Raw genomic sequence first — 25,429 nt, 5'->3', positions numbered from 1 at the left:
GTAAATAATACTTCTTATTGTTTAATTTCTTTATTTGTTTACACAATTACAGGTGTACCCTCAATCCTCGGATAGAACGATCCCTATTTACCATATGCTAATGATGACATTTTACAGGGTTAAATTGCGTGCTACTTTTAGTGTGTCACGTCTCATCGGTTTTACTTCAAGACATTTTTTTGGCCCCCGAAAAAAAAAGAATAGGAAGAAATACTTCGTAAAAAATAGAAATTGAGGGTAGTTTAATTTGAGTTGCGATTACACAAGACTGATATAAATATGTTTTCAACATATTAAGCATTCATGTCCACTTTGGTGATTATACACAACCACAACTTTTTTAATTAATAGTTTACCAAATACCTAAAACAGATTTTCATCCTCACAACACTTTTGAAAAAAAATTTACCAAACACTTAACTGATTTTGCCCACAGCAGAAGCAAAAGCAATTCTGCCCACAGCACAGCAATGCCAAACTAGACCGAACTTCAATTTTTTTATGCGATCATATAATTGTTCAATGTATAATTGTTGGAAATTTATATTTCATGTACGACATTGAGAACTACATGTTCCAATAATACGTCAAGACTCGAGTCCGCTGACCGAGTAATCTTATAATCTATGGTTCTACAAACATCACACGAATGTTTTTCTCCTGTTTTCCTATGAGATCCATTGTCCATACGTATAAACACTTTGAAACCTCTGTTTCGTATATTATTTTTCTTTCATTTTTCATAGAACATACTATTCTAATACTTATGATCCTAATATATCTCATATTTTCTCTTTACAGAAAGATGATGCATCTGACAAAATTGGAGTTTAATCATCTTAAAATTTCTGCAAGAACTATTTGAGCTAGGTTCTTGATGCCAAAATTCACCTTATGGCTAACAACAACCTTGAAGATGCCATTAAAGTTGAAAATAAGTCATATGTGCAAGATCAGGCCAAGTCTATGATTTTCTTGCGTTATCATCCTACCAAGAGTCTAAAAGATGAGTACCTTACGGTGAAAGACCTACTTGAGCTTTGGCAAGCATTGGCTAATCGATTCGCTCACCAGAAAACCATTATTCTACCTAGAACACGATATGAATGGACGCATTTGTGCCTTCAAGACTTCAACTCAGTCACTGATTTCAATTCCGCTATGCATTGGATTACCTCTCAACTAAAATTATGTGGAGAACCTGTTAGTGAAGATAGCAATCTTGAAAAGACTTTTTCAAATTTTCATGCCACAAACTTAGTTCTACAACAACAGTATCAAGAGCGATGATTCAAAAAGTATGCAGACCTCATCTTATGTCTTTTCGTGGCAGAGCAAATAATGAGCTCCTAATGAAAAACCACCAATCTCGCCCTACAGGGTCTCAACCTATACTTGAGGTGAATGCTGTTTTCACTGGTAGTCTTGCCAATAGACATGACAACAAGCATGACAATTGTAATACCCCGAAAAATCCAAATTAAATTCCGTGGATTTTTAGAAATGATTTCACGATAGTGGGAGCGAGTACGAGACTCAGAGAAGTTGTGGAATTAGTTCGAACGATTAATTTTTGAAAACTAACGTTATTTAGGGGGTCTCAAAAAGTGACTTTTTATACATTGGGAAATTGGGAAAACTTTCTTCATGAAAGTTGTAGAACGCGTCGATACGAGTTCGTGGACATATGGAACGCAATATTCGGAGTTCGTATGAATAAGTTACGAATATTTGAAAATTGGGATTTTCTATAAATATGAGAAAAAATCCGAATATTGCAAATGAGGACAGAATTTCTGGAACTCCAGAAATTTCTCCCCATTTCTCTCCCGAGCCCAGCCGCGACCCCCACCCTTCGTCACCTTCGTTCTTCCTCATCCGGCCACCGATTGTTGTGAAACAAAGTGGGGTTTTCTGGTCTCGACCCCCTTTACGAGTTTGTAGAAGAAATCGAAGTGAAATACGAGCTGTATGAGGCTCTACAAGGTCGAGAAGAGAGCCTCGTCGGAGACGAAATCGCTCTTCCCCACTTTTTCTGGGCTCTACTTTGTCTGGCCATATCTTCCTCTACAGGCCTCCGATCGACCTGATTCCAAACGCAATTTTTCTCACCGTGAAGTTTTCTACAACTTTCCAGAAGACATCGACTTGAGATAACCATCGTGGTGGCCGCTAGAAGACCGAGAAGCCGCACAGCCCGAGCTGGGAATCGTCTTCCTTCGCCACCGTGGTTCTCCCAGCTCCGGCCACTATAGCTCGAGTTCTTTGAGGGCTTTTCTAGCCCAGAGGAAGTAGAAGCTATCCCCAAGAAGGCTTGCAGCGATTTGATCCGTGGTGATCGAATTTTGGAGTTTTGAAAACTAGGGTTCATCGGATCCGTCGATTTCCAAGGTAAAATTCAATATTTTGGCTTATAATCTGACTTTGTCGTAGTTATGAAAAGTGAAATTGGAGTTGAGATGAAGGACTTTCATGTTGTGAGTTTTATCAAATTTTGACTTTAGATGGGCGGCGGCGCCGCCACTGTGATGGTGGTTTCCGGCGACCTCCGGCCACTCCAAGGGCAGCTTCTGTCCATTTTTGTGTTCTACGTGTCGATACGATCGTGTGCATATATAATTCACAATTTTTGGATATGGTATGATTAAGTTATGAATTTTACGATTTCGATCAATTTCGATCGTTCGATTTGTAATCTGTGAAGATCGGACCGTCCGATGGACTTGTAGTTTTGATATGTTGATCTTATGACTGTCCCAGTGGCTTTGTGGGGTCATGGGCGAAGATCCGACCGTTGGATCTTCGTATAATTGCTAAACAGTGATTAGGGAGGCGATTCGTGAGAATCCGTCCGTCGGATGTTTTTTGTATAAATTGGTGAAGATGTTAGTAAGGACGATTCAGGAAGATCGGACCGTTGGATCTTCGTGATGATTTTTGGAGGATGATCCTACAGGCAATTCGTGAGGATCGGACCGTTGGATCATCATTTAATTTCGATCCGACCGTTGGATTGTCGTTTGAGTATGTTTTTGAGTTATTGGCTAAGTTAAGGTCATGTTTGATTAGGTGATTGACGGTCTTCCTTGGGTGAGCGGTTTCGGTGTGTATTGTGTTAAATTGAAGACGCAGCGGGAATATCGAGGTGAGTAAACCTCACGTGGTTCATATTACGAACCGAGCACTTTTAATTACTTTATTTTAGTTGTAATTGTGTGAAAATATTTATGGAATAAATATTTGTTTTAAATCATACGGACTTGATCAACGACGGTCCATAGGTAAGTAAAATGATTTTAATTATACAAAATGAATTTCACGATTTTCTTGTGTGAACTATAGTTGGTATTAGTGATCATTCCTGAGTGGGTGATTACGTATATATATATTTACGTGATTATATGTGGAATGGTGTGACATTGAAGAGTGTGGAATTGGGATGATTAAATTATTATGAATTGAAATGTGACTTACCATATTTATATGTGATGATCATGATTGATGAGTTCTTGTTAATATTCATGATGTACATTGGAGGATGTATAGAGTTGGAGAATGTAGGATTCTGAGGACGAGGTGTCCGACGTTCGACGGTTAAGGATAACCGGAGTGTTTGTGTGCTGAGGACGGGGATGTCCAAAGTGCGACGGTTTATTATTAACCGAAGTTGTGTGCTGAGGACGGGGATGTCCAAAGTGCGACGGTTTATTATTAACCGAAGTATATTGTGCTGAGGACGGGGATGTCCAAAGTGCGACGGTTTATTATTAACCGAAGTATGTCGTATTACTTGCACCTAGGCCAAGGTGACTGGTAGCGATGTAGTTAGAGCTCTAACGTATTGTTGGGATGGACCAAAGTGGTGATATATGGGGTTGGGTGATTGTAGGACCAGAGTGGTGACATTGTGGTTAGAGGATTTTGGAAATGTATTCTTTGTGGATTTCTGTGAGTTGGTTGATGTTCCTTGCAGATGTTGAGATTTTTGGTTGTTACTTGAGTTAAAAGTATTGTGTTATAATAAATCAACCGTTCATTCTTGTTTACTCATACGAGCTGTCAAAAGCTTACCGGGTTTGGTGTTGTTGCAATCCCGGTACACTATTCAAATTGTGTAGCGGGTAATCCTGTAGGTCCGGAGAATCAGGGCGGTGATCGTGCAGTTTAGAGTATTTATTATAGTTTTACAGCAATTGTAATAGTGAGGCGAGTTAAGCTCATTTGAGCCTTACAATTTGATTTGGTAAGAGTGTGCTGTAATAAATAACTTGAGGATTTGGGTTATTGTAATTTTGAGAGGTGTGAAGTGTGGTTGTTTGTGAGAAAAAAAAATTCAGGACGTTATTTGTAATTGTTATTATTCATGTTTCGGACTTTGAGTTGATTATTCAAAATTCGGGGCGTGACAACAATACTAGTGCTCGTATTAAGAGATGTGACCATTAAGGCCATGGAAGTAACAACCAACTGTTCGATCCAAAGAACAATGCCAAAATCTAGAAAGGCAAAGGTAAGATGAACAAAGCCCCTAAGAAAAATGAAAGCTTTTTTACTAGATGTGGTTGCAATGGTCTTTTTTGGCGCACTTGCCGCATGCATAATCATTTAGTGACACTGTACCAAACCTCCATTAAAGGCAACAAAGCTGAAATAAACTATATCGATCAATCAGATCCTTGGGATTCATCTGAGCCATTGGACACCACTGCACTCAACGTCTCTGATTTTTTTGTGGACAATAGAGAACATGTTGATGACATGATCAATGGCGGTATTCTTGGCACCGATTAGTTTTAAGCCTATGTTTAGGTATTTTTCTATCTATTTATCTTGTTTAGTCATTTTTATTTGTTTTTTTTTTCTTATCTGGTTTTTCTTGGTTGTACTTTTTCGTTTTGAAATTTAATAAAGGACATTTTTTTTCAAACATATATCCTTATTATGTTTAATTATGTAATTATCTTTAATTATGTTTTCATTATGAACTAGATAGATAGCCCGCACTTTGCTGCGGGTATTTTTGTTATCGTTATGTGTTTTCAGTCAATTAGAGTACACATAAGCAAAAGTTATCTTTTGGTAGTTAACAATAGGTTTCACTTGGAACCAGTAGCAGCTGCAACTACAATCCCCAAAGGCTTGAACACAGATAGATAGAGGTTGTAATGTTATTCCAAAAAAAATAAAAAGGTTGTAATGTGTTAGGAAAAAAGAAGCTAGGACAGAAAGGTAATTATGACAAATATGGAAGGGCAAAATGATCTGTGCACTATTAATTTCATTTGTCTTTTTGTGGATGAATTTTAGAATATTTATATTTATGCTGACCAAGGATTACATCTTTATTATGTTTAATTATGTAATTATCTTTAATTACATTTCATTATGAATCATGTTGACCATGGATTACGTTTCATCATGAATTATGTTCATTAAGTTTAATTACGTTTGATTATGAATTATCCTTCATTAAGGTAGTTGCATTTTTTTTTTGTTGAATCAATCCATAAATGATTGTTATTAATACTTAAGCCAGAATGACCATTACATACTATTTCACTGTCATCTAGGAATAGACAAGAAATTGTGGTGGTACCAAGTTGGTACATAGGGGTAGACCATTCATTAAACATTTAGTGCTTACTAAGGAAAACACAAGCTTATAAACCATGATAACCCTATGAGTCTATTGAAGGAATTGATGAATTTCAAAACTTTTTAATTAGTGCGGAATTAGTTTAACCATTAAACTACTAACTAAACATAAAACTCATTCCTTTAACCCATGATCTTGGCTTATTATGATATGTCTATAACATAGCATGCTTAGTAAGGAAGAACAAAGAGGGAGTTTATGTTCTACTCACCTTTGGAGCGTGATCTCAATCCGATCCAAGTGAACCTACCACCAAAGTTCCTCTCCTTGATCTCTCCTTGTGTGTGTTTCCTCCACCTTGAAACACCTTGAATTAAGAACTCCTTCTTGTACTCCTTCTTGTGCTTGTAATCTTCTCTTTGATGTAACAAGTAAAGCCACAAAAGGATATGGCCTCTAAGGATCTTCACCAAGTGAATCAAGAGATCAAGAAAGATGAAAGAAAAGAAGAAGTATGCAAGTGTTCTTCTTTCCTTTAATTTTTGTAATGGACCAAGGGAGAACTCTCTCTCTCTCAAATCTGAAAATAATAGTGTGTAGATCCACACCACACTTTTGTCCATGCTTTCACTTTATATAATAGGAAATAAATCCAATTACTAAAAGAAAAACATTGACTTTCATAAAGCCAATATATTGGTTGGTCCATACATGTTATTGGGCACTAAAATTGTGTCTTGGGCTTTCATTTAAGTCTCATTTAGTGAAGCCCAAGTCCACACAAAAACCGGACAATCGTTTAGGCCCAATATGTTCGGTTTTACCTGAAAATCCTAATTATGTTCAAATAATAAATCTAATTAATTATTTGCTCATAACCAACTCTTGTTTAATCTTCTTCATATACAATCTCAAGGATCCACTTATATGGTGTGCGATCTCTTAGGTTCTAATTGACAAGGCAGTGAAGTTTATAGAAACCATTCTATTTTGTTTACGAATCAAAAACTCCATTTTTGATTCTCCCTTGTTATTAGGATTATAAATGTTTATTAATCCTCGGGGACTTCACAAGTCATGAGTGACGTCTTGCAATATATCATGACTACCCTAGTTAATGTAGAATGACAAAGTACCTATTCAATTGGAATTACAATACAATACGGTCATTCTCTAACACGATGTTCTAAATCACATCTTCGGGGTATGGAATTGATATGTCAATCCCCTAATGTGATTTTCATTCTTATGTGATTCTTGGAATGTGATTAGAAACTCTTTTTTAATCTCATTCAATGCTTTGGCCAAAGACTCATTGAATCACATATTTGAACATACACCTTATTTACTTAAGGATAGAGATTCCTTATTGTACACTCACATGTCTCCATGACAGAATTGATTATACCAATGAATGCATCTGTTATATCCAAAAAGGGACACAATATTATTGCATCATCAAGAGATAATCCATTCACTCATAAGACAACTATGGTGTCTCAGGTCAAAGGACTAATTTGCATTATTGCAATTTAGAGTTCAAGTTTGACATGTAAGTAAGACTCCATACAAGAACTCTAATGATCGCGTTCAGTGTACTCTTTAAGTTAAGAGCACCCACATACTTGTATTAGTGTCTCTACACAAATGACAAGAGACATATCATCCTCCATATTGAGCATACATAGTATGTGCTAGTCTTTCCGGATTATCAATGTCCAAGTGATAATCCTATGACTAGGAACCTTTTAGGATAAGAGTGTGAAAGAGTAAATGTCTCACACATCTAACTCTTTAGATTACTTTCCCTTTAACTCATATTCCTTTGACCTTGTTCAATCAAATATTAAATATAAGCAATGAACAATAAACTTGCCCTTAATAATAATTTATTCAAAATGATTGTTTTAGGACACAACTCCTTCATCTATGACATAGTAAATAGGCCAAATACGAAAGACCAAAATTGGCTAGATCCCAAAAGCAAAACCTGAAGCATGTGGGCCCCACAGTAGCCCACATGGCAGTAGTGGAAATCCACCCAGATAGTGGCCACCTTAGGAAGGTCCAACTCCAAAATCCAATTTCTGCAGCCTTTGTCAGCCTACTAGGGCCCAAGCCTAGACCTGTCTAAGACTAGCAACATAATGTGACAAGAGGTGGCTGCCTGTGTCAGGTCACCTTCAACCTTATCAACACGTGCTTCCCTACCTCACCTTCCCACCACGGTTTATACCCCGCTGTGATCCGACCCTCGTCGTCACTTAAAATATTACACACCAAAATAAAAACAGAGAAATAAAAGATAAACTTCTTAATAGTCTATGCATGACCACTACCGCCACGAGATCCTCTCTATCCACTCGAAGTCTTACCCTCAGGTGCATTTCCTTTATCACGTTGCTGTTGCTGCTGCTCATGCCCTCGCGGCGACGCGCTCGATGCAGGAGCCTAACCTCTCATGGGAGTCGACTGGCGGGTCCCTTGTGAAGTTGTGATGCACCATGAGGAGCCCTCGATCTGCTAGAAGCCTGCCCATCGGCGCGTGCTGGCGGCACATTAGAACTTCCAAGGGTGACACCTCGTGACGAGGGCGATTGCAGCCTGCCACCTATAGGAGTCTACCCATGAAAAGACCCAACCGGCACTAAAGACAGCAGCCTACCTGTGGCGACCCGGAGACCGGATTACCACAGCGCCGCCTCCCCAAGGAACCCTACTCCCGCGACACTTGGAGTAAGTGTTTTGGGCTTAGAATTCCTCAAAGAGACAAGGCCTTTAGGTTGGAAAGCAAGAAATCTATAAGCCCGAAATTCTTGGGCTTGTATAGTGGGCTTGGCTCGTAATCACAAGATTACGAACTAGGCGAATAAGAGGAAAGGAAGGTGGTGTTGAGTTGAGTTTTAGAACCTATGTCAATTTTTAGTTCTTAGCCCCAAGTTTGCATTAAGTTCATTAAATGGTAATTTATGTGAGTCTTCTAGGTCTAGCCCACTAGGACCTAAATTCAAATGGAGGTTCTAACCCTAGGGTTCCACTTTGGTGGTAAGCAAGCACACACATCATCAACCATACATAATGTTACAAAACTTTAGTGAAATCAAGCAAGCCGAAAGGAAATAAACTTTAAATAGAGTAAAACAAATTGTGTCCTCCAAGGATTAACCTCCGTGCCCAAGCTTCAACAACAACAGCCTGCAAAACAAACTAAAGTAGGGGTTAGGCTCCTACATCCAGTCATTGCCCATGCCCGCCCCCATATCTAAGTTTAAAAACATGAGTTATTGTTTTGAATAAAAGAAGTAGATAAAACCGGTTTGCGCTTCCACGTGATCGTCACCACGTAACTACAATCCCCCGGCAATTGATCATCTTTCACACTTCCATCACAACCGTCCATCTAGCCAATCACTTTCCGGAATTCATTAATCACAAGGCTAGAGACAAAGGGGAGATAACAAGGGCATGGTGCACACTGCCCACCACCGGTGGCTCAAGGAGGAACTGACCTCTCCTTACATCCCCATCAATTGCCAACACATCAATCCAATCCACGCAAACCATTTCAATTGTAAAACAGATAATTTCCAAAAACCATGCAAGAGGCCTCATATAAAACATTGTATATGCAAGAAAAGCATAGATAGAGTTAAAGGCATCCCCTACCTGGAACTCGAGCTTTCTCTTGCAGCACTTGGCCTCAATGCAACCTTGTAGCAACCACCACTTCACAAGATCCTACCAAGATATCAAGCCTAGACCAAATAAGTGACAGTAATCACGATAAACTAGGCTAGCTATTCACTCACATAACTCTCCGAATAAAATATTTCCTTTAACCTAATTACTAACTAATAACCAGACCATTTGGGTTCTAATAAGGGGTTTGTTGTTAGGAAGAGGGGGTAAGAACACTTTTTAAAAGACAGGTTGCTGAAAACCGAAAACAGAGTTTTAAAGGAGCTGTCAAGGGTCACAGAATTGTTCAAAATACTTGAGGTAAATTCTTGAGAAATTTTGAAAGAAGGATGGCTTGTCAACCAACTCAGTACGATTGAAATGGCTATTGAATTTCAAGTGAAACCAAACAAAGAGTAAAGGTTTTAAAGGCTGAAGTAAAACAATGTGCAGATTCTTTCCCGAAATACAAGCTTCTGTCCCCCTATTTCAAAATTGCATAACTAATTCCAGAAAAATGCTTTTGGGGTGATTCAAATTCTGGAACGTTCATATATTTGTCTACTATATTTCTCTAGAAGAAACTGACCCCAAATTCTCAACGGTTTAGCTCCATTTTTGAAATGAATGCAACTGGGTCAGATTTTACTGAAACTGAAAATCTGCAGAAACTGGTTCTTTTGTGTAAAACTCTTTTGGTACCCAAAATGGCTGGTTAAGTAGACTCTAAGACACCTACAAAAAGTATCTAAAGCTTCTAAAGGCTTAAAGTCTCAGTCACCCTTCAATACTATAAGGGGAAGGTCTTGTAGCTCACTAACATGATGTTTTGAAGACATGGTGTTTGGACAACAGTAACACAAATAAACTCTTTGATCAAGCATGATTTCAATGTTCAAAATAACCATGGTTTAGCATACCCCCAACACATCAGAAAGAATGAAAGGTTCTAAGCTAAAACAACAAGGTTCCCACCACAATAGTGACAAGTTGTAATCTGCAAGAGTTTGTAACAACAACCAAAAATACATAGTGTTAAGGAAAGGATGATACTCACCAAAAACTAACAAACAAAAAAAAGATGAGCTTCTCTTGAGGATTTCAACAGGAAAGAGAGCTGAAGGAGCTGATTGGATCGAGTCCAGCCACAGGCCAAGAAGTTTGCTCAATCTCGAACATGCAAAGTGAAACAGAGACTGCTCAATATGTAAATGAGGTGTTTTGAACGTATTGAGTCTAAAATCGAGGAAACAAAGGGGAACTTGATGGTTTAAGAATCTTACCAACTGTTGGTATCAGTCTCAAGCAAGGTGTTGGGGATTCGGGTAGAGCAAGAGAGGAAGTTTAAGCAGAAATCCAGAACAGGCTTGCTCCGGAACAGCTTCCGCTTCGAGGGGTGTACAGGTCTCAAATCAATTCCGATGGAGCTGAAATTTGGAGGCTAGATAGAGGAGACATAGGCGAACAACTTTGATGAAGAACGTTTTCTGATCGGAGATCTCGAACTAGGTGTTTCGAGGCTCGTAAACGGACTGATGTGTCCAGGGACGAGAGGAAAGGTGAGAAGAGAAGGGTGAATGACGATTTATGGCCTGGGTTCTCTCTTTTGAAGGTCTGAGATGATGTTCTTGGAGGAGTTGCCCTTTGCATGATGGAAACGTGGAGGGGAAGAGCTGAACGAGGCTCCCTTTCTCTCTGTCCAACTCTGACGTGAACAAGGAAAGAGGAAAAGCTGAGTTTTGCGTGTGAAGGAGAAGGCTCAGCTTTGGGCAGATAAATTTGGGGTAAAAGAATAAGGTGGTAAAAACCCAAAATGATGGGGAAAATAAATGTAAAATAAGTAAATACAAGAAAACTCAAATTAAAATGTTGACAATGCCAAATAAGGATCGGGTCTCACAAAACTTATTTTTAGATAGAGAAATGGCAAGCAAGTTTTTGTCGGAGTTTTGCTCGAGTTTGAAAAACATAAGGAGTAAATAAATTGTGCTTTTGAAAGTCGGTGAGATGCTTGACGAGTAAGTTTCGGGTAAGGCGAGCAGAAATTTCTCCAATTATTAAGAAAGGTAAAATAAGAAAATCGTAAACGCACGCACGAGTATATTTCAAAATTATGCAAAGATGTCATTATGAGCTACAACCATGTTGGATCAAGGAAGAGGTTTGGGTCAAAGGTTGACTAACTTATTGGGCTAGGTTCACTAGCATACCCGTCGGTTGGGTGTCCAGAGTAAATTTTGGACTCTAACCTTACGCTATTCTCGGGCCCAAGGCCCAAGCCCAAACTATTTCCAAAAGTATTTAGCCGAACAAAGGTCGCGAAAAATTTTCCCGTCAAAAAGTGACGTTTGGAATTTCACGGGGTCTACATTCTACCCCCCTTAAAAGAATTTCGCCCTCGAAATTCAAACTAGCATGGCTAGAAAATGTCATATCGTCGTAACTCCAAAGTGGTCTTGTGGTGGTGCTACAAGTCTCTCCATCAGTCCATCACTTCAAGTTTATTTATTCGGGTGCCATCCATATCCGTTGATTCATACCTTCTCTATAAAAGTATCGATGGGGATCCGCCGGCCGGTCGGGCCATCACTCGTGTAGAGAAGAGGATACCGGAAAGAGGGTATGATACCACTCGTCCAAATAACTGATGAGAGAAAACAAATTTGCCATTTAATCTTTCAATCCATCAAGATATTCCAATATTTGGGTAATGGCCCCCATGAAATGGTTTGCAATTTTTTTCACAAGAAATTTCTGTCTCCAAAAACAATCGCTTTGAAAAAGCAAGCTAAAGAAGAATTCAGCCCATCACATGGGTATACCTTCCCATGCACGAAACATATCATGCCAAGATTCTAGGAAGCAAGCACTTCTTTTATTGCCGAGACTTCATAGCAATGTGACTTGTCACCGTCACCTCAAATTGAACAAGGAGAAACCCAATCAGTTTGGTTTAACTTACCAATTATAAATGTTGTGATCACAGGCTCAAAGACAGAGTAGAGACTCCATCAAAAGAACTCAATGACAAAGTGGAACATGTCCCATAACAATGAGAAACTGAACTTGAAGGAAAGAGGTCGCAGAATTTGAACTAGTATCAGAGTTGCAACTATATATATATATATACCAGTCCAGATTTTCCTTGGACAGTGCGTAATTTTACCTCGATTGAAAGTAATCTAACCGTTTGATTATTGTCAATTTCTAACACAGCATAGTAGACGCAATTCCGAGAAACTTTCATGAAGGAGTCGTACTGGTATGAAGGCTCAAACTCATAGTTATCGGCCATCAAAGTTGCTGACAGAAGCAATTCTAGTAGAGAACAGAATTCCCATTTTCGAAGATGAACTTGCGTTGAAAAACTACTATAGTAGCATTCTCATGCACCATAGTCTAAAATCATAATGCACGCTTTTGTTGAAAACGTAGATGTCGAGGAAAAGGAGGAAGATTGATACCTCAATCAACCCAAAAACTGGTAGGAATTGTCGGTAAGAATTCCCCGAAAAATCTGAATTTGTACGCGTCCATTCTCCATAGCAGCTGGTAGACTCAATGTAATGATTGCACATAAGCGGTAATATCACGGGGACGAAAATCTCAACACTAAGTTTGAGGTGATCGGTTTTGAACGACATAGATATAGAATGGTGAAATCGGTGGACTATGTGGGTCGGTGAACGACCTATTATCGACATGATCAATCTAGTCTGACTGGTCTTTAGTATAAGCTACTACAAACTAAGTACAAAACTAAGATATGGAAGTGTTTCCAAAACTTCTCAGCTGAAGTACCAAACTAGAATAACTCGGGTTGGAGAACGCATTTCCGAATCTCTGCACTTGCCTTTACACTTTGCTCACTAGAACTCTAACTTCGAAGCAGCACACTTTTGTCGCACCTTTCATTACCAATAACATTGGCGAGGAAATCATCTACTCACGTACTATCCTAGAGTATAGAACACACATTTTTCGCCATTAGCCACGAACAAGTACTAAAGTTGTAGACATAACTATCGAGTACGTAGTAAGCGGTATAGCTGTAACACCGTGTAGTCAAGCGATAACTAGAAGCACAATTTTGGCGCCCAATACGTAAGTCTTGGAGATCCGTCTATACCTCACATAAATGCGATGTGCGATGGCAAATGTAGGCTCCTTACTCAAGTGGCTATTGTTTCACGGTCTTCCGTAGTAAGCGGTTAACTTCGCTTCGTCTCGCTAACAATATTTTCTTCTTGAACTTCCCAAAAGTACTCCTCAGCTACAGTGACGCTTCATATTAGTTGCTTGTGTATTCCCTTGAAGTGGTTAAAAGTGGAGTCTTCATCCTAGAAATAGAGCTATTGGACGAACAATTAACGACGATGACGACTAATGTGGAAGGTAGAGTGTGAGAAAGGGATCGCAGCAAGGAGTGAAAAAGGAAAAGAATGTGTTACTTGTAAAAACTCAGGTCAATTTAACCATCATATAACAATTGAAGCATTGTGAGTACCACGCAGATCCAACCTCACTTATGATCCCAAGTGTCGAAATTCTCCACGAGCCGCGAGAAGTCATAGGTTGATCATTCGAGTGGGTAACATCAAGACATCCTAAAATTTCATTTCTGATTGCCAAGAGTCCTCCGTAAATAGCCTATAGTTTACCTAATACCAGGTCTAGTACCACCAGCTGAAACCAAGTGGTAATAGGCAGCGTAACAATTTGGAAGGGAAGAAGGCATTTAAACTATCGAGGACTATCCTATTCGCCATTAGATCTTCATTGGGTATAGAGTCCATTTTCTACCTCGAAGACACTCCTACTAAGTACGAGAAAGTGTTCCGGGAACAAGAGTTGGAGAAAGAAAGAGTGAGGGAAACCTCAACTATGTGAATGTCAAACAAAAGGGAAGTCGGTCTCGATGAACGAATGGTGTGTTTCCTAAAAGGAATTGAATAAGGCAACATATAACTAAAAGAGTTAGAGGATGGGTATTGTTTGAGCCCGAGAAAGGAAAGAATGGGAAGTATAGGAGAGTGGGTGTCTTTGTTTCAAAATAAGATTCAAATCTCAACAACGTTTCGCGAATTAATGCTGCCAGATTTTTGTCAACTGCAGACTGAACTTTGAAAAATCACCCCGAATTTATTTCACAATAGAAAGAGGTGAAAATTTCCAGATCCATAGTTAACTAACCAAACTGAAACATATCAAAAATTCACGAATTTTGAAGATCAATAGGTTGGGCAAGACAAGGCTCGAAGTGGGCAGTCTAGTAATTGACTCAGGAATTTTCAGCAAGGTCGAATTTTGCTTTAGAAAACGAAAATCGAAGTTCAAACATAGGAATATTACCAAGCAATTAGAGATGAGAACTAGGGGTGTTTAACAAGCAAAGGAAAGCTTAAAGAGTCCGAAAAGCAACAAAAGACGAGGGGGGTCTACCAAAGTGACCACAAACATCCTACTAACAAAAGTTCTAGTCCGAATCTTCCGGATCGTAGGGATAAAATCTCATCTCCCTATGATAGTCTACAGGATCGATACGGTCTTTGAGTGCTTGAATTTCCGGAGGAAGTGGTCGTCCGTCACCTTCTGCATCGAGCACAGTGTATATCTTGTCCAAGAATGCATCAACTCTCTCGGCCTCCTCAACAACCTCGTGCCATGGTCGGGAGTAGTTCATCGTCATCCTTTCCCGCATCCTTGAATTCAGACCATGTATGAATCGATAATTACGGTCCTCTAAGCTTTCGTATACGTTGGGATGCCTAGCTCTCACCGCCAAGAATTCCCGAATATACCCCTGTAAGGTATTGATCTTTTGTCGAGGGTAGACAGGTCCGATCATTGCCCTTGTTACACTTTCAAGATCCCTATCAATTTCGGCAATCAGGTTCCTCATCTCAACCACCTTCGGGTTCGGACGCGGAGTGGAGGAAGAGGGAAGAGTACTAGAAGATAAGGGTGGAGGAACATCAATCCGGGCGGAGGGTTCCAATTCTACGGTCACACAGGATTCGGCTGTGTTGTCGGTGCCGGAGGAGTCCATGGAGGAGTCGGACTTTTTTTTTTTTTTTTTTTTTTTCAAATCTGAAAAACACATTTTTCAAAACATTTTTAGTATGGTTGATGATAATAATAAGGATTAAAGACAATCCAACAAACTTCACACAACAAAAAGGTTTTAAGTTCAAGGTCTATCAGAACCGTTAAGCTCTGATACCATCTTTTCTGTGGCGACCCGGAGACCGGATTACCACAGCGCCGCCTCCCCAAGGAACCCTACTCCCGCGACACTTGGAGTAAGTGTTTTGGGCTTAGAATTCCTCAAAGAGACAAGGCCTTTAGGTTGGAAAGCAAGAAATCTATAAGCCCGAAATTCTTGGGCTTGTATAGTGGGCTTGGCTCGTAATCACAAGATTACGAACTAGGCGAATAAGAGGAAAGGAAGGTGGTGTTGAGTTGAGTTTTAGAACCTATGTCAATTTTTAGTTCTTAGCCCCAAGTTTGCATTAAGTTCATTAAATGGTAATTTATGTGAGTCTTCTAGGTCTAGCCCACTAGGACCTAAATTCAAATGGAGGTTCTAACCCTAGGGTTCCACTTTGGTGGTAAGCAAGCACACACATCATCAACCATACATAATGTTACAAAACTTTAGTGAAATCAAGCAAGCCGAAAGGAAATAAACTTTAAATAGAGTAAAACAAATTGTGTCCTCCAAGGATTAACCTCCGTGCCCAAGCTTCAACAACAACAGCCTGCAAAACAAACTAAAGTAGGGGTTAGGCTCCTACATCCAGTCATTGCCCATGCCCGCCCCCATATCTAAGTTTAAAAACATGAGTTATTGTTTTGAATAAAAGAAGTAGATAAAACCGGTTTGCGCTTCCACGTGATCGTCACCACGTAACTACAATCCCCCGGCAATTGATCATCTTTCACACTTCCATCACAACCGTCCATCTAGCCAATCACTTTCCGGAATTCATTAATCACAAGGCTAGAGACAAAGGGGAGATAACAAGGGCATGGTGCACACTGCCCACCACCGGTGGCTCAAGGAGGAACTGACCTCTCCTTACATCCCCATCAATTGCCAACACATCAATCCAATCCACGCAAACCATTTCAATTGTAAAACAGATAATTTCCAAAAACCATGCAAGAGGCCTCATATAAAACATTGTATATGCAAGAAAAGCATAGATAGAGTTAAAGGCATCCCCTACCTGGAACTCGAGCTTTCTCTTGCAGCACTTGGCCTCAATGCAACCTTGTAGCAACCACCACTTCACAAGATCCTACCAAGATATCAAGCCTAGACCAAATAAGTGACAGTAATCACGATAAACTAGGCTAGCTATTCACTCACATAACTCTCCGAATAAAATATTTCCTTTAACCTAATTACTAACTAATAACCAGACCATTTGGGTTCTAATAAGGGGTTTGTTGTTAGGAAGAGGGGGTAAGAACACTTTTTAAAAGACAGGTTGCTGAAAACCGAAAACAGAGTTTTAAAGGAGCTGTCAAGGGTCACAGAATTGTTCAAAATACTTGAGGTAAATTCTTGAGAAATTTTGAAAGAAGGATGGCTTGTCAACCAACTCAGTACGATTGAAATGGCTATTGAATTTCAAGTGAAACCAAACAAAGAGTAAAGGTTTTAAAGGCTGAAGTAAAACAATGTGCAGATTCTTTCCCGAAATACAAGCTTCTGTCCCCCTATTTCAAAATTGCATAACTAATTCCAGAAAAATGCTTTTGGGGTGATTCAAATTCTGGAACGTTCATATATTTGTCTACTATATTTCTCTAGAAGAAACTGACCCCAAATTCTCAACGGTTTAGCTCCATTTTTGAAATGAATGCAACTGGGTCAGATTTTACTGAAACTGAAAATCTGCAGAAACTGGTTCTTTTGTGTAAAACTCTTTTGGTACCCAAAATGGCTGGTTAAGTAGACTCTAAGACACCTACAAAAAGTATCTAAAGCTTCTAAAGGCTTAAAGTCTCAGTCACCCTTCAATACTATAAGGGGAAGGTCTTGTAGCTCACTAACATGATGTTTTGAAGACATGGTGTTTGGACAACAGTAATACAAATAAACTCTTTGATCAAGCATGATTTCAATGTTCAAAATAACCATGGTTTAGCATACCCCCAACACATCAGAAAGAATGAAAGGTTCTAAGCTAAAACAACAAGGTTCCCACCACAATAGTGACAAGTTGTAATCTGCAAGAGTTTGTAACAACAACCAAAAATACATAGTGTTAAGGAAAGGATGATACTCACCAAAAACTAACAAACAAAAAAAAGATGAGCTTCTCTTGAGGATTTCAACAGGAAAGAGAGCTGAAGGAGCTGATTGGATCGAGTCCAGCCACAGGCCAAGAAGTTTGCTCAATCTCGAACATGCAAAGTGAAACAGAGACTGCTCAATATGTAAATGAGGTGTTTTGAACGTATTGAGTCTAAAATCGAGGAAACAAAGGGGAACTTGATGGTTTAAGAATCTTACCAACTGTTGGTATCAGTCTCAAGCAAGGTGTTGGGGATTCGGGTAGAGCAAGAGAGGAAGTTTAAGCAGAAATCCAGAACAGGCTTGCTCCGGAACAGCTTCCGCTTCGAGGGGTGTACAGGTCTCAAATCAATTCCGATGGAGCTGAAATTTGGAGGCTAGATAGAGGAGACATAGGCGAACAACTTTGATGAAGAACGTTTTCTGATCGGAGATCTCGAACTAGGTGTTTCGAGGCTCGTAAACGGACTGATGTGTCCAGGGACGAGAGGAAAGGTGAGAAGAGAAGGGTGAATGACGATTTATGGCCTGGGTTCTCTCTTTTGAAGGTCTGAGATGATGTTCTTGGAGGAGTTGCCCTTTGCATGATGGAAACGTGGAGGGGAAGAGCTGAACGAGGCTCCCTTTCTCTCTGTCCAACTCTGACGTGAACAAGGAAAGAGGAAAAGCTGAGTTTTGCGTGTGAAGGAGAAGGCTCAGCTTTGGGCAGATAAATTTGGGGTAAAAGAATAAGGTGGTAAAAACCCAAAATGATGGGGAAAATAAATGTAAAATAAGTAAATACAAGAAAACTCAAATTAAAATGTTGACAATGCCAAATAAGGATCGGGTCTCACAAAACTTATTTTTAGATAGAGAAATGGCAAGCAAGTTTTTGTCGGAGTTTTGCTCGAGTTTGAAAAACATAAGGAGTAAATAAATTGTGCTTTTGAAAGTCGGTGAGATGCTTGACGAGTAAGTTTCGGGTAAGGCGAGCAGAAATTTCTCCAATTATTAAGAAAGGTAAAATAAGAAAATCGTAAACGCACGCACGAGTATATTTCAAAATTATGCAAAGATGTCATTATGAGCTACAACCATGTTGGATCAAGGAAGAGGTTTGGGTCAAAGGTTGACTAACTTATTGGGCTAGGTTCACTAGCATACCCGTCGGTTGGGTGTCCAGAGTAAATTTTGGACTCTAACCTTACGCTATTCTCGGGCCCAAGGCCCAAGCCCAAACTATTTCCAAAAGTATTTAGCCGAACAAAGGTCGCGAAAAATTTTCCCGTCAAAAAGTGACGTTTGGAATTTCACGGGGTCTACACTACCCAATCGCAGGGGTCACAACTCCCCCACCTCAGCAACCCTCTCGTCCACGCCAGCGCAGTTTGTCCACTTTATCATCCTTCTCCTGGAGCAAGTCCTCTAGAGAACAGAGACGCCCAATCTCCAAATCTCTATTCCCCAGCTGCCGGTCCCACTCACTGACAGTTGTCTCTATATTGGCAATCTTCTGCTCCATACCATCAAAGGGAACTCGGAGGGCCCGAGCATCGTTGGCAGCATCTTCCACATCCCTCACTTTTTGCTCCAGGGCTTATCAACATGTGCTTCTGATATGACACCTCAACGCGACCCGGGTGCTATACACCATCCGCATAGACCACAAACAACAAACATCATCCATAAAAAAGGGAAAGAAAGAAACAGAAGAAAAGAAAGACAGCGGTAACACACTCACCGTCATCATTCTCTCCAGAGCATTCCACTCGTCCACCAAAATGTCCCCAGTATTAACAAGACAACCATTATGGGAGGCATGACGAATGTCATGAACCATCTCATGCACAATAGGGTCAACAGCAGTAACCGAGCTGAAAGCTTGCAATACCGCCTTGTGGGCCTCGTCCTCCTAAGCTCGGTGAGCCCGGTGCCCCCGCAATGATTACCCACTTGCCTTAGCCCTTTTAGGCTCGTCGGGATGCCCACTAGATAGGCTCCTGGAACTGTGAGACCTCTTCCACACAAGCAAGTCTCCTTCTCTATCATCATCACCACCATGAGCCACCTCATCATGTACCGGCTCTGTGGATTCCGGCACAGGGGTCCTTGGCTCGGGCTCCTTCTCCAATCGCACAGGTACCATGCCACGATGCTCATCCAACAATGTCTCCGGAACCACAGAGCCCTCGCAGACTCAACACCCCGATTTAACTCCTCCAAAACAAAGGAACTGTTAACAAGAGTGGGCATGTCAGCAAGGTCCACACTATCGCCACTACCAATCTCAATCTTTGTAGCAACCTCAATCCTGGTAGGGTCACCACCCTCCGTCTCAGCAGCTTCCCCATATGTATCCTCCACCTCCTCAATCTCCTCCTGTGACAGAAGCCAAACATTTATCTCAAGGTGGCGAGCTACGTTCTTGGGATAGAAGGAGTAGTCATCCACAAACAGCCGAAGATCGATCAACTTCTCTGTAGGGATCAGCTCAATCCTTTCCAAATCAACATCCGCCTCTCGAGCCTGACGGCCCTGTTGCCACAATCCCTCGATGAAATCCGCATCAGACATCTCATCAAAAAGACTGGGAACTTTCCTCCCAGTATTCTTCGATGGCATAGACTCTGCAAACACAAATGCATTTAGCATAACGAGAATGAAAGGAACTTATGATAAAGGCACAGCGAGATACTTACGCGGAACGACCCCCATCTTCCACTGTGCATACACGGCCTGCCTACACAGCCTGTACGGACTACAATCGTTGTTATCCCCAAAAGATTTCAACACCCGCCAGATCCTCTTAGTATTCAACTCTTATAGATCGAATGACTGCTTTACTGCAAAGCCAAAATAAACAATATAAATAGGGAGTTAACCACACACAACGAAACAAGAAGGACAATGATTACCTATTGGTTGAAAGAAATTAGGCACTTGATGGAACATCCCGGGATCTTGCCACCGGCCACCAATAAGGAAAACCTTGTCCCTCCATTGCTTGTATATAGAAGATGGCAGATCATCTACAATCTTCAAAAACTTCCCGGTAGGCTTCAACTGGATGCATCTGGAACTCCTAGTCTTCTGTGAATACTCCAAACGATAGCATGAATTAAACTTATCGAAGGTAGGAAAGTTCTAGCCACAAAGTCTCCACAAAACAAGAATCTCCATGATTTGCTTCAATGTATTTGGCGGGATCTGACCCACAACGATATTTAGACATGCCAACAGATACTAAAAACCCTCGCGCAACGGAAGCGACGGCCTGCAACAAAACTGGTACTCGTACACCGCGGTCCAACCAGCAGGAGGCGGGTCACTAGCCACCTCTCCCTCCCGGAGCGGTCTCATCTCGACATCGAGAGATACCCCAGTTCACCTGAAACTCATTCAGTTAAGTCTCGGTCATAAAATGCCTAGGAGGATCAACGTGGTCCCATCAAACAAGCAAAGACGAGTATCAACGGCACTCGCCATCACGTTAGAGGGCTCGCCAACATTGGCATTGACAACTTGGGGCCCAGACTCACCTTCCCCCTGGGTTAGATATCTGTAACTCCTGCAACAGCAGCTCGGTATCTATACCCTTGAAAGTCTCGCTTGAAGAGGTAGATAACTCCAACCGAGCCAAGTCCAGAGAATTGGCAGACGTACCGGTCGACCAACTCAACTCCATGTCACTAGAGATGAGTATCGGCTTTTAGTCAGAAATTGGAATAGGCTCTAACATGATAACACTACACCAAAGTCCACTGCTAAACAACCTAGAAAGTAGAAAACACCCTATCATCCAAATACCCAGAAAACTCATAACCCATAAACCCACACTTTCCAAAGAAGGACATGCAAAACAAAGCAAAACCCAGAAATAGCGATTCCCAGATATCTAATAAAACCTAATGACATCATACCCAAACCACATCAAAGGCATACTACCCATACCCATAAACCGATCCAAACATGCATTGAGCAATAAACAGAAGGAAAAGCAAGAGTGCAGAAAACGCCAAGCAACATGATCTAAAGAAAAGTACAGCCATACCTTAGAAAACATCGGCGAAGCACCGATCGACAATAGAAAACATGAGCAGCAAATCACCCAAGTAATCTCCGCAGGAGCAAGAACAATCTAATCACTCCAAACATTCAACACTCACAATAAAATCACAAAAGGACACACGACTAAGATCTGTTTGATTGAGACTTCCCCTACACACCACCGACCCTTTATAAACGAAGCATACCAATGAACCATCGCAGCCGTTCGGCAACAAAAAGACATGTTCGCCATGATCTTAACACGTGTCCAAAGTTGACCCTCTGTATAACCCCATACTCGAGCCGTCACCTCGGTTACTGAAATCATTAATGAGGGGTTACAGAAAGAGAAAAGCCGCCTCCTTTCGCACAAACCAACAAATCCCTGAGCGACATGTGTCTCCCAATGTTCCCCATCACATGATGTGCCACAAACCACCAAAAGAAAAATAACAAGGACTAATTTCAGTTTACTCCCCTGAGATTTGGGTCCAACATCATGTTAGTCATTGTGGTTTCAATTTAATCAGTAACACCCCTAAACTCTCTAATTTCATCAGCCGTGTCCAATTTCACTCAGTCCGTCTAAATTGGACTTCAATTCTAACAGTGGGCTAAAATGGTCAGCGCATTGTTTACAACCCGTACCCCAGAATTGGAGGTTATAGTGTGTGGGAGCCGTTTAGTTTATCAGCAAGATTTGAAAGACTTGATCCATTCATTGACTGCGGCTGCAAGCACTTTTGGGGAACATGTCCTCACTCAACTTTGTTCCCAGGCCTGCACCCAAACTGATGATCAGATCATTGCAGTGAAAGGAGAAATGGCGATCAATTGCGATTCCTCATTTCAAAGCAGGTTGAGCTAATTTCATGCAGAAAAAGTTAAATATTTTTGTTGCATAACTGCATCGATTAGTTCTCAAACCCAACTTTTATAACATCCTAATTTTCTGCAGAAGAAGTACAGCACAATTACCAGAACAAGTTCTTACTTCAATAATGCGGCTGAAAAGTTATAGATGCTATCTTCGGCAAAAGCAAGTTTTTGTAGAGTCTGAACGTACCCCATTAGTTCACTCCAGATCAGTGATACCAGTCCATGCCAAAGGCTGTCTTTTGGAATACAGGGAAAGCAACTCAGAAAATGTAGCAGAAGAAGACACAAAGTCGTCATTGGCTTATTGTCATCATTTACGTATAATGGCTGAGACTCAACTTTACGGAAGCTATAGTTCATTTCAGTTGAAAACATCCCTCCAGTTGTTACTTCAACACTCCAAGGTGGCCACTCTCAGTCTTGGTGGACATACAATTTCTTCTCTCAAGAATTTTGATCCTTCCTCCGCATGCAATATTATTTGTTTCTCTGACAAGGAAATTCCAGTGTGGTTCAAACATGAGATGTCTTATCAACTGTCTTCTAGGTCCAGGGTGGGAATCAAACTACCTCCAAAATTGCAGGAGGATGGGAATTGGAGAGGACTTGCTATATGTGTTGCCTTCGAAGTTCATGACCAGCATCCAACTACCTCCCCGGTCAAACTTCTCTGTCACTTGAGAGCCAAGGACAGCTATTGCTTGAATCCTATCCCTATGTGTTCAATCACTGAAGAGAAACTCAAGTCGTTGCATGTTGATAGATTCATTTGGCTAAGCTACATCCCCCGTGTTTTGCTAACGGAGTTCAATGTGGTTAGTGATGTAGAGGCCAGAATTTATGTTGGTTGCAAAGGCTTGACAGTGGAGAAGTGTGGTATGCGTCTCTTGTACCGGCAAGAAGAGGGGGAGTTTGAGAGCGCGATAACTGAGTGCTGGACCTCTTTCTTTGATAATCTGTCTTTCATCCGTAGACTTGTTGAAGCAGATGATCAAAATGTTCAACCATGGACAAGGCATGAACTTCCAATGCTTGAAGGGCATATCAAGGTTTCTCTTCCTCCCTCTGTCACATCCATCATTGTATTAACTATACTCTCTGATTCTTATATAGATATGCATTTGTATTAATTTGTGTAGGTCTTTGATCCGGATATACTATATAATGCAATTCCCACTTCTACTGAAATTCCGAAGTGGTTCGGGCATCCCAGTAACGCCAAGGACGATTACGCCAACTGGTATGAATACCAGTTACTACCATCTTTGAGTGACAAAAACTGGATAGGATTGGCTATCTGTGCATCACATGGTATTAGCAGAGGGTATTTGGTGGAACGTTATTCCTACCCCTTTATTTTAACATTGAAAACTGGAGACAATGGCTTGTCATCTCTCCATCGGTATGAGATGACCAATGAAGAATCTGAGTTCCTAAAGCGTTGTTGTAATGTGCATGGTGAATTCATTTGGCTCTCCTACATACCACGACGCTGGTTTCTACATCAGCTAAATGACGAGTCTGTCCTCATTGTTTCATCTAGTGAGAACAGCTGGAAGCCGCGCACGGTATATCTCCGTTTTGTGTATGCGCATGAGGTGGAAGAGTTTAAGCAGCTTTGTTTCAATCTTCATCGACCCCCTGCCTTCCCAACAGTAAAAAGATCAGGATGACGTAATGCGGGATTTTAATTCTTGTATTGTACATTCAATTAACTTAACAAGACAGGGATTGAATCTGTGATAAATTGTAAGTTTGAGCCAGAGACAGAAATTTTCAGTTCGAAAGACGCTCCGAGTGTTTAAATCTTCTCTGTTAACTTGTGCATATACAACGGGAAAGGTGAGTACGTACTATCAGTTTGAGCCTCTGAGGCAAAGATCAAAGCCCGATAGCTTATCTTGGACCAGTCCAGAAGGCTCATATTAACCTAGGAGGCTAGGACTGAGCAAGTACTGCTACATATTAGCAGAACCACGGATCAATGAAGGATTTTTATAAGGCATTTGAATCTACATTTGTAATTATATTTGAGATCTTAAGTATTTATTTCACATTTCATGAAGGATTGAGCAAAATGATTGTCACGGTTGGTTTAAAGGGCCACCGGGTTTTTACTGAAACCCATATCTTTCAAGAGAAGCATCATTTTTTTTTTTTTTTTTTCAAGAGAAGCATCATATATTGCTGAAGTCTTTACAACGGCTCTACTTTAAATTCTGCGTTTTAAGCTTTCATAGACATCACAGCCCTGCTATTAGGCAAAAGTGTATACGCAAAACTAAAATCCAATCGACTCTTAGCTAAATTATCTGAATTCAAAGTCACGATAACAGACTTTTTTTTTTTTCTTCTATCGGAAAATAACAACAGTAACAAATAGAATGGTGTTTATTAAATTTAACCTTGTAAAAATCCTCAAGAATACTCCCAACCCACAAATACATAAGTGACATGTGTTTAGGACAAAATCTCGTCATCAAGTTGTGATTGTCACATACCGTTTTGGTTCTGATTATGTCATGATCATCATAAATTTACAATTAATAAGTTGTTAGTGTAGTTAATTTTTTTTGCAGATGAATAAAATACTTATTTTAATATTCTCTCAAATATAGCTAAGAAAACAAGATATAAACTCTCATTTGTATGAAAATTCTTTCTAACTTTAATTTTTAATTTTTAATTTTTTTTCACGGATGATAGTATTAACCTTTTTTACATTTTCTCTCAGCCAAATCTTTAGATTGAAATTCACGGCATTCTTATACTTTCTACCCTTTCCTTAAAATATTTTTGAACATAATGAGTGTTTTACTACTAAAAATGCCGTGTTCTAGATAAACTGTAAAAAATAAAAAATAAAAAATAAAACTTTGATAAGGATAAAATGTAAAAGTTGGATGGTAAATTTCAGTGTCTTCTCTTTCTCACTAAAA

The 25,429-nt window shown here is 40.2% G+C and overlaps 1 protein-coding gene and 1 long non-coding RNA gene across 4 annotated transcripts; one reads left to right on the top strand and one right to left on the bottom strand.

Annotated features, from left to right (window-relative positions):
* Nucleotides 1-8,012: 8,012 nt before the first annotated feature.
* On the bottom strand, nt 8,013-18,874 carry LOC133721141 (uncharacterized). 2 transcript variants are annotated; one of them, XR_009852083.1, is made up of 4 exons: nt 17,802-18,874; nt 17,576-17,714; nt 16,072-16,578; nt 8,013-9,262 (listed from the first exon to the last, which is right to left on the bottom strand). It is a non-coding gene; the product is annotated as an uncharacterized LOC133721141 (long non-coding RNA). The 2 variants fall into 2 exon arrangements; XR_009852084.1 differs by having other exon boundaries at nt 17,576-17,688.
* Nucleotides 18,875-22,242: 3,368 nt separating this feature from the next.
* LOC133727401 (uncharacterized) lies at nt 22,243-24,420 on the top strand. 2 transcript variants are annotated; one of them, XM_062154989.1, is made up of 3 exons: nt 22,243-22,469; nt 22,573-23,539; nt 23,630-24,420. In XM_062154989.1, the coding sequence occupies exons 1-3, from the start codon at nt 22,435-22,437 to the stop codon at nt 24,161-24,163; spliced, it is 1,536 nt and encodes a 511-aa protein (XP_062010973.1). In that variant the 5' UTR covers nt 22,243-22,434; the 3' UTR covers nt 24,164-24,420. The 2 variants fall into 2 exon arrangements, with proteins under 2 accessions (XP_062010973.1, XP_062010972.1); XM_062154988.1 differs by having other exon boundaries at nt 22,570-23,539.
* The last annotated feature ends 1,009 nt before the right edge of the window (nt 24,421-25,429 follow it).

Source organism: Rosa rugosa, chromosome 1 (assembly GCF_958449725.1).
Source record: "Rosa rugosa chromosome 1, drRosRugo1.1, whole genome shotgun sequence".
In the NCBI taxonomy this organism is placed as follows: Eukaryota; Viridiplantae; Streptophyta; class Magnoliopsida; order Rosales; family Rosaceae; genus Rosa; species Rosa rugosa.
This window is presented reverse-complemented; position numbering and strand designations above follow the sequence as displayed.

Excerpts from the sequence above, each read along its gene's own strand:
- LOC133727401 (XM_062154988.1), top strand. The coding sequence starts at position 22,435 with ATGGCGATCAATTGCGATTCCTCATTTCAAAGCAG. Across the intron at positions 22,470-22,569 it reads GATTCCTCATTTCAAAGCAG|AAGAAGTACAGCACAATTAC; the intron begins GTTGAGCTAATT and ends AATTTTCTGCAG. Across the intron at positions 23,540-23,629 it reads TGCTTGAAGGGCATATCAAG|GTCTTTGATCCGGATATACT; the intron begins GTTTCTCTTCCT and ends TAATTTGTGTAG.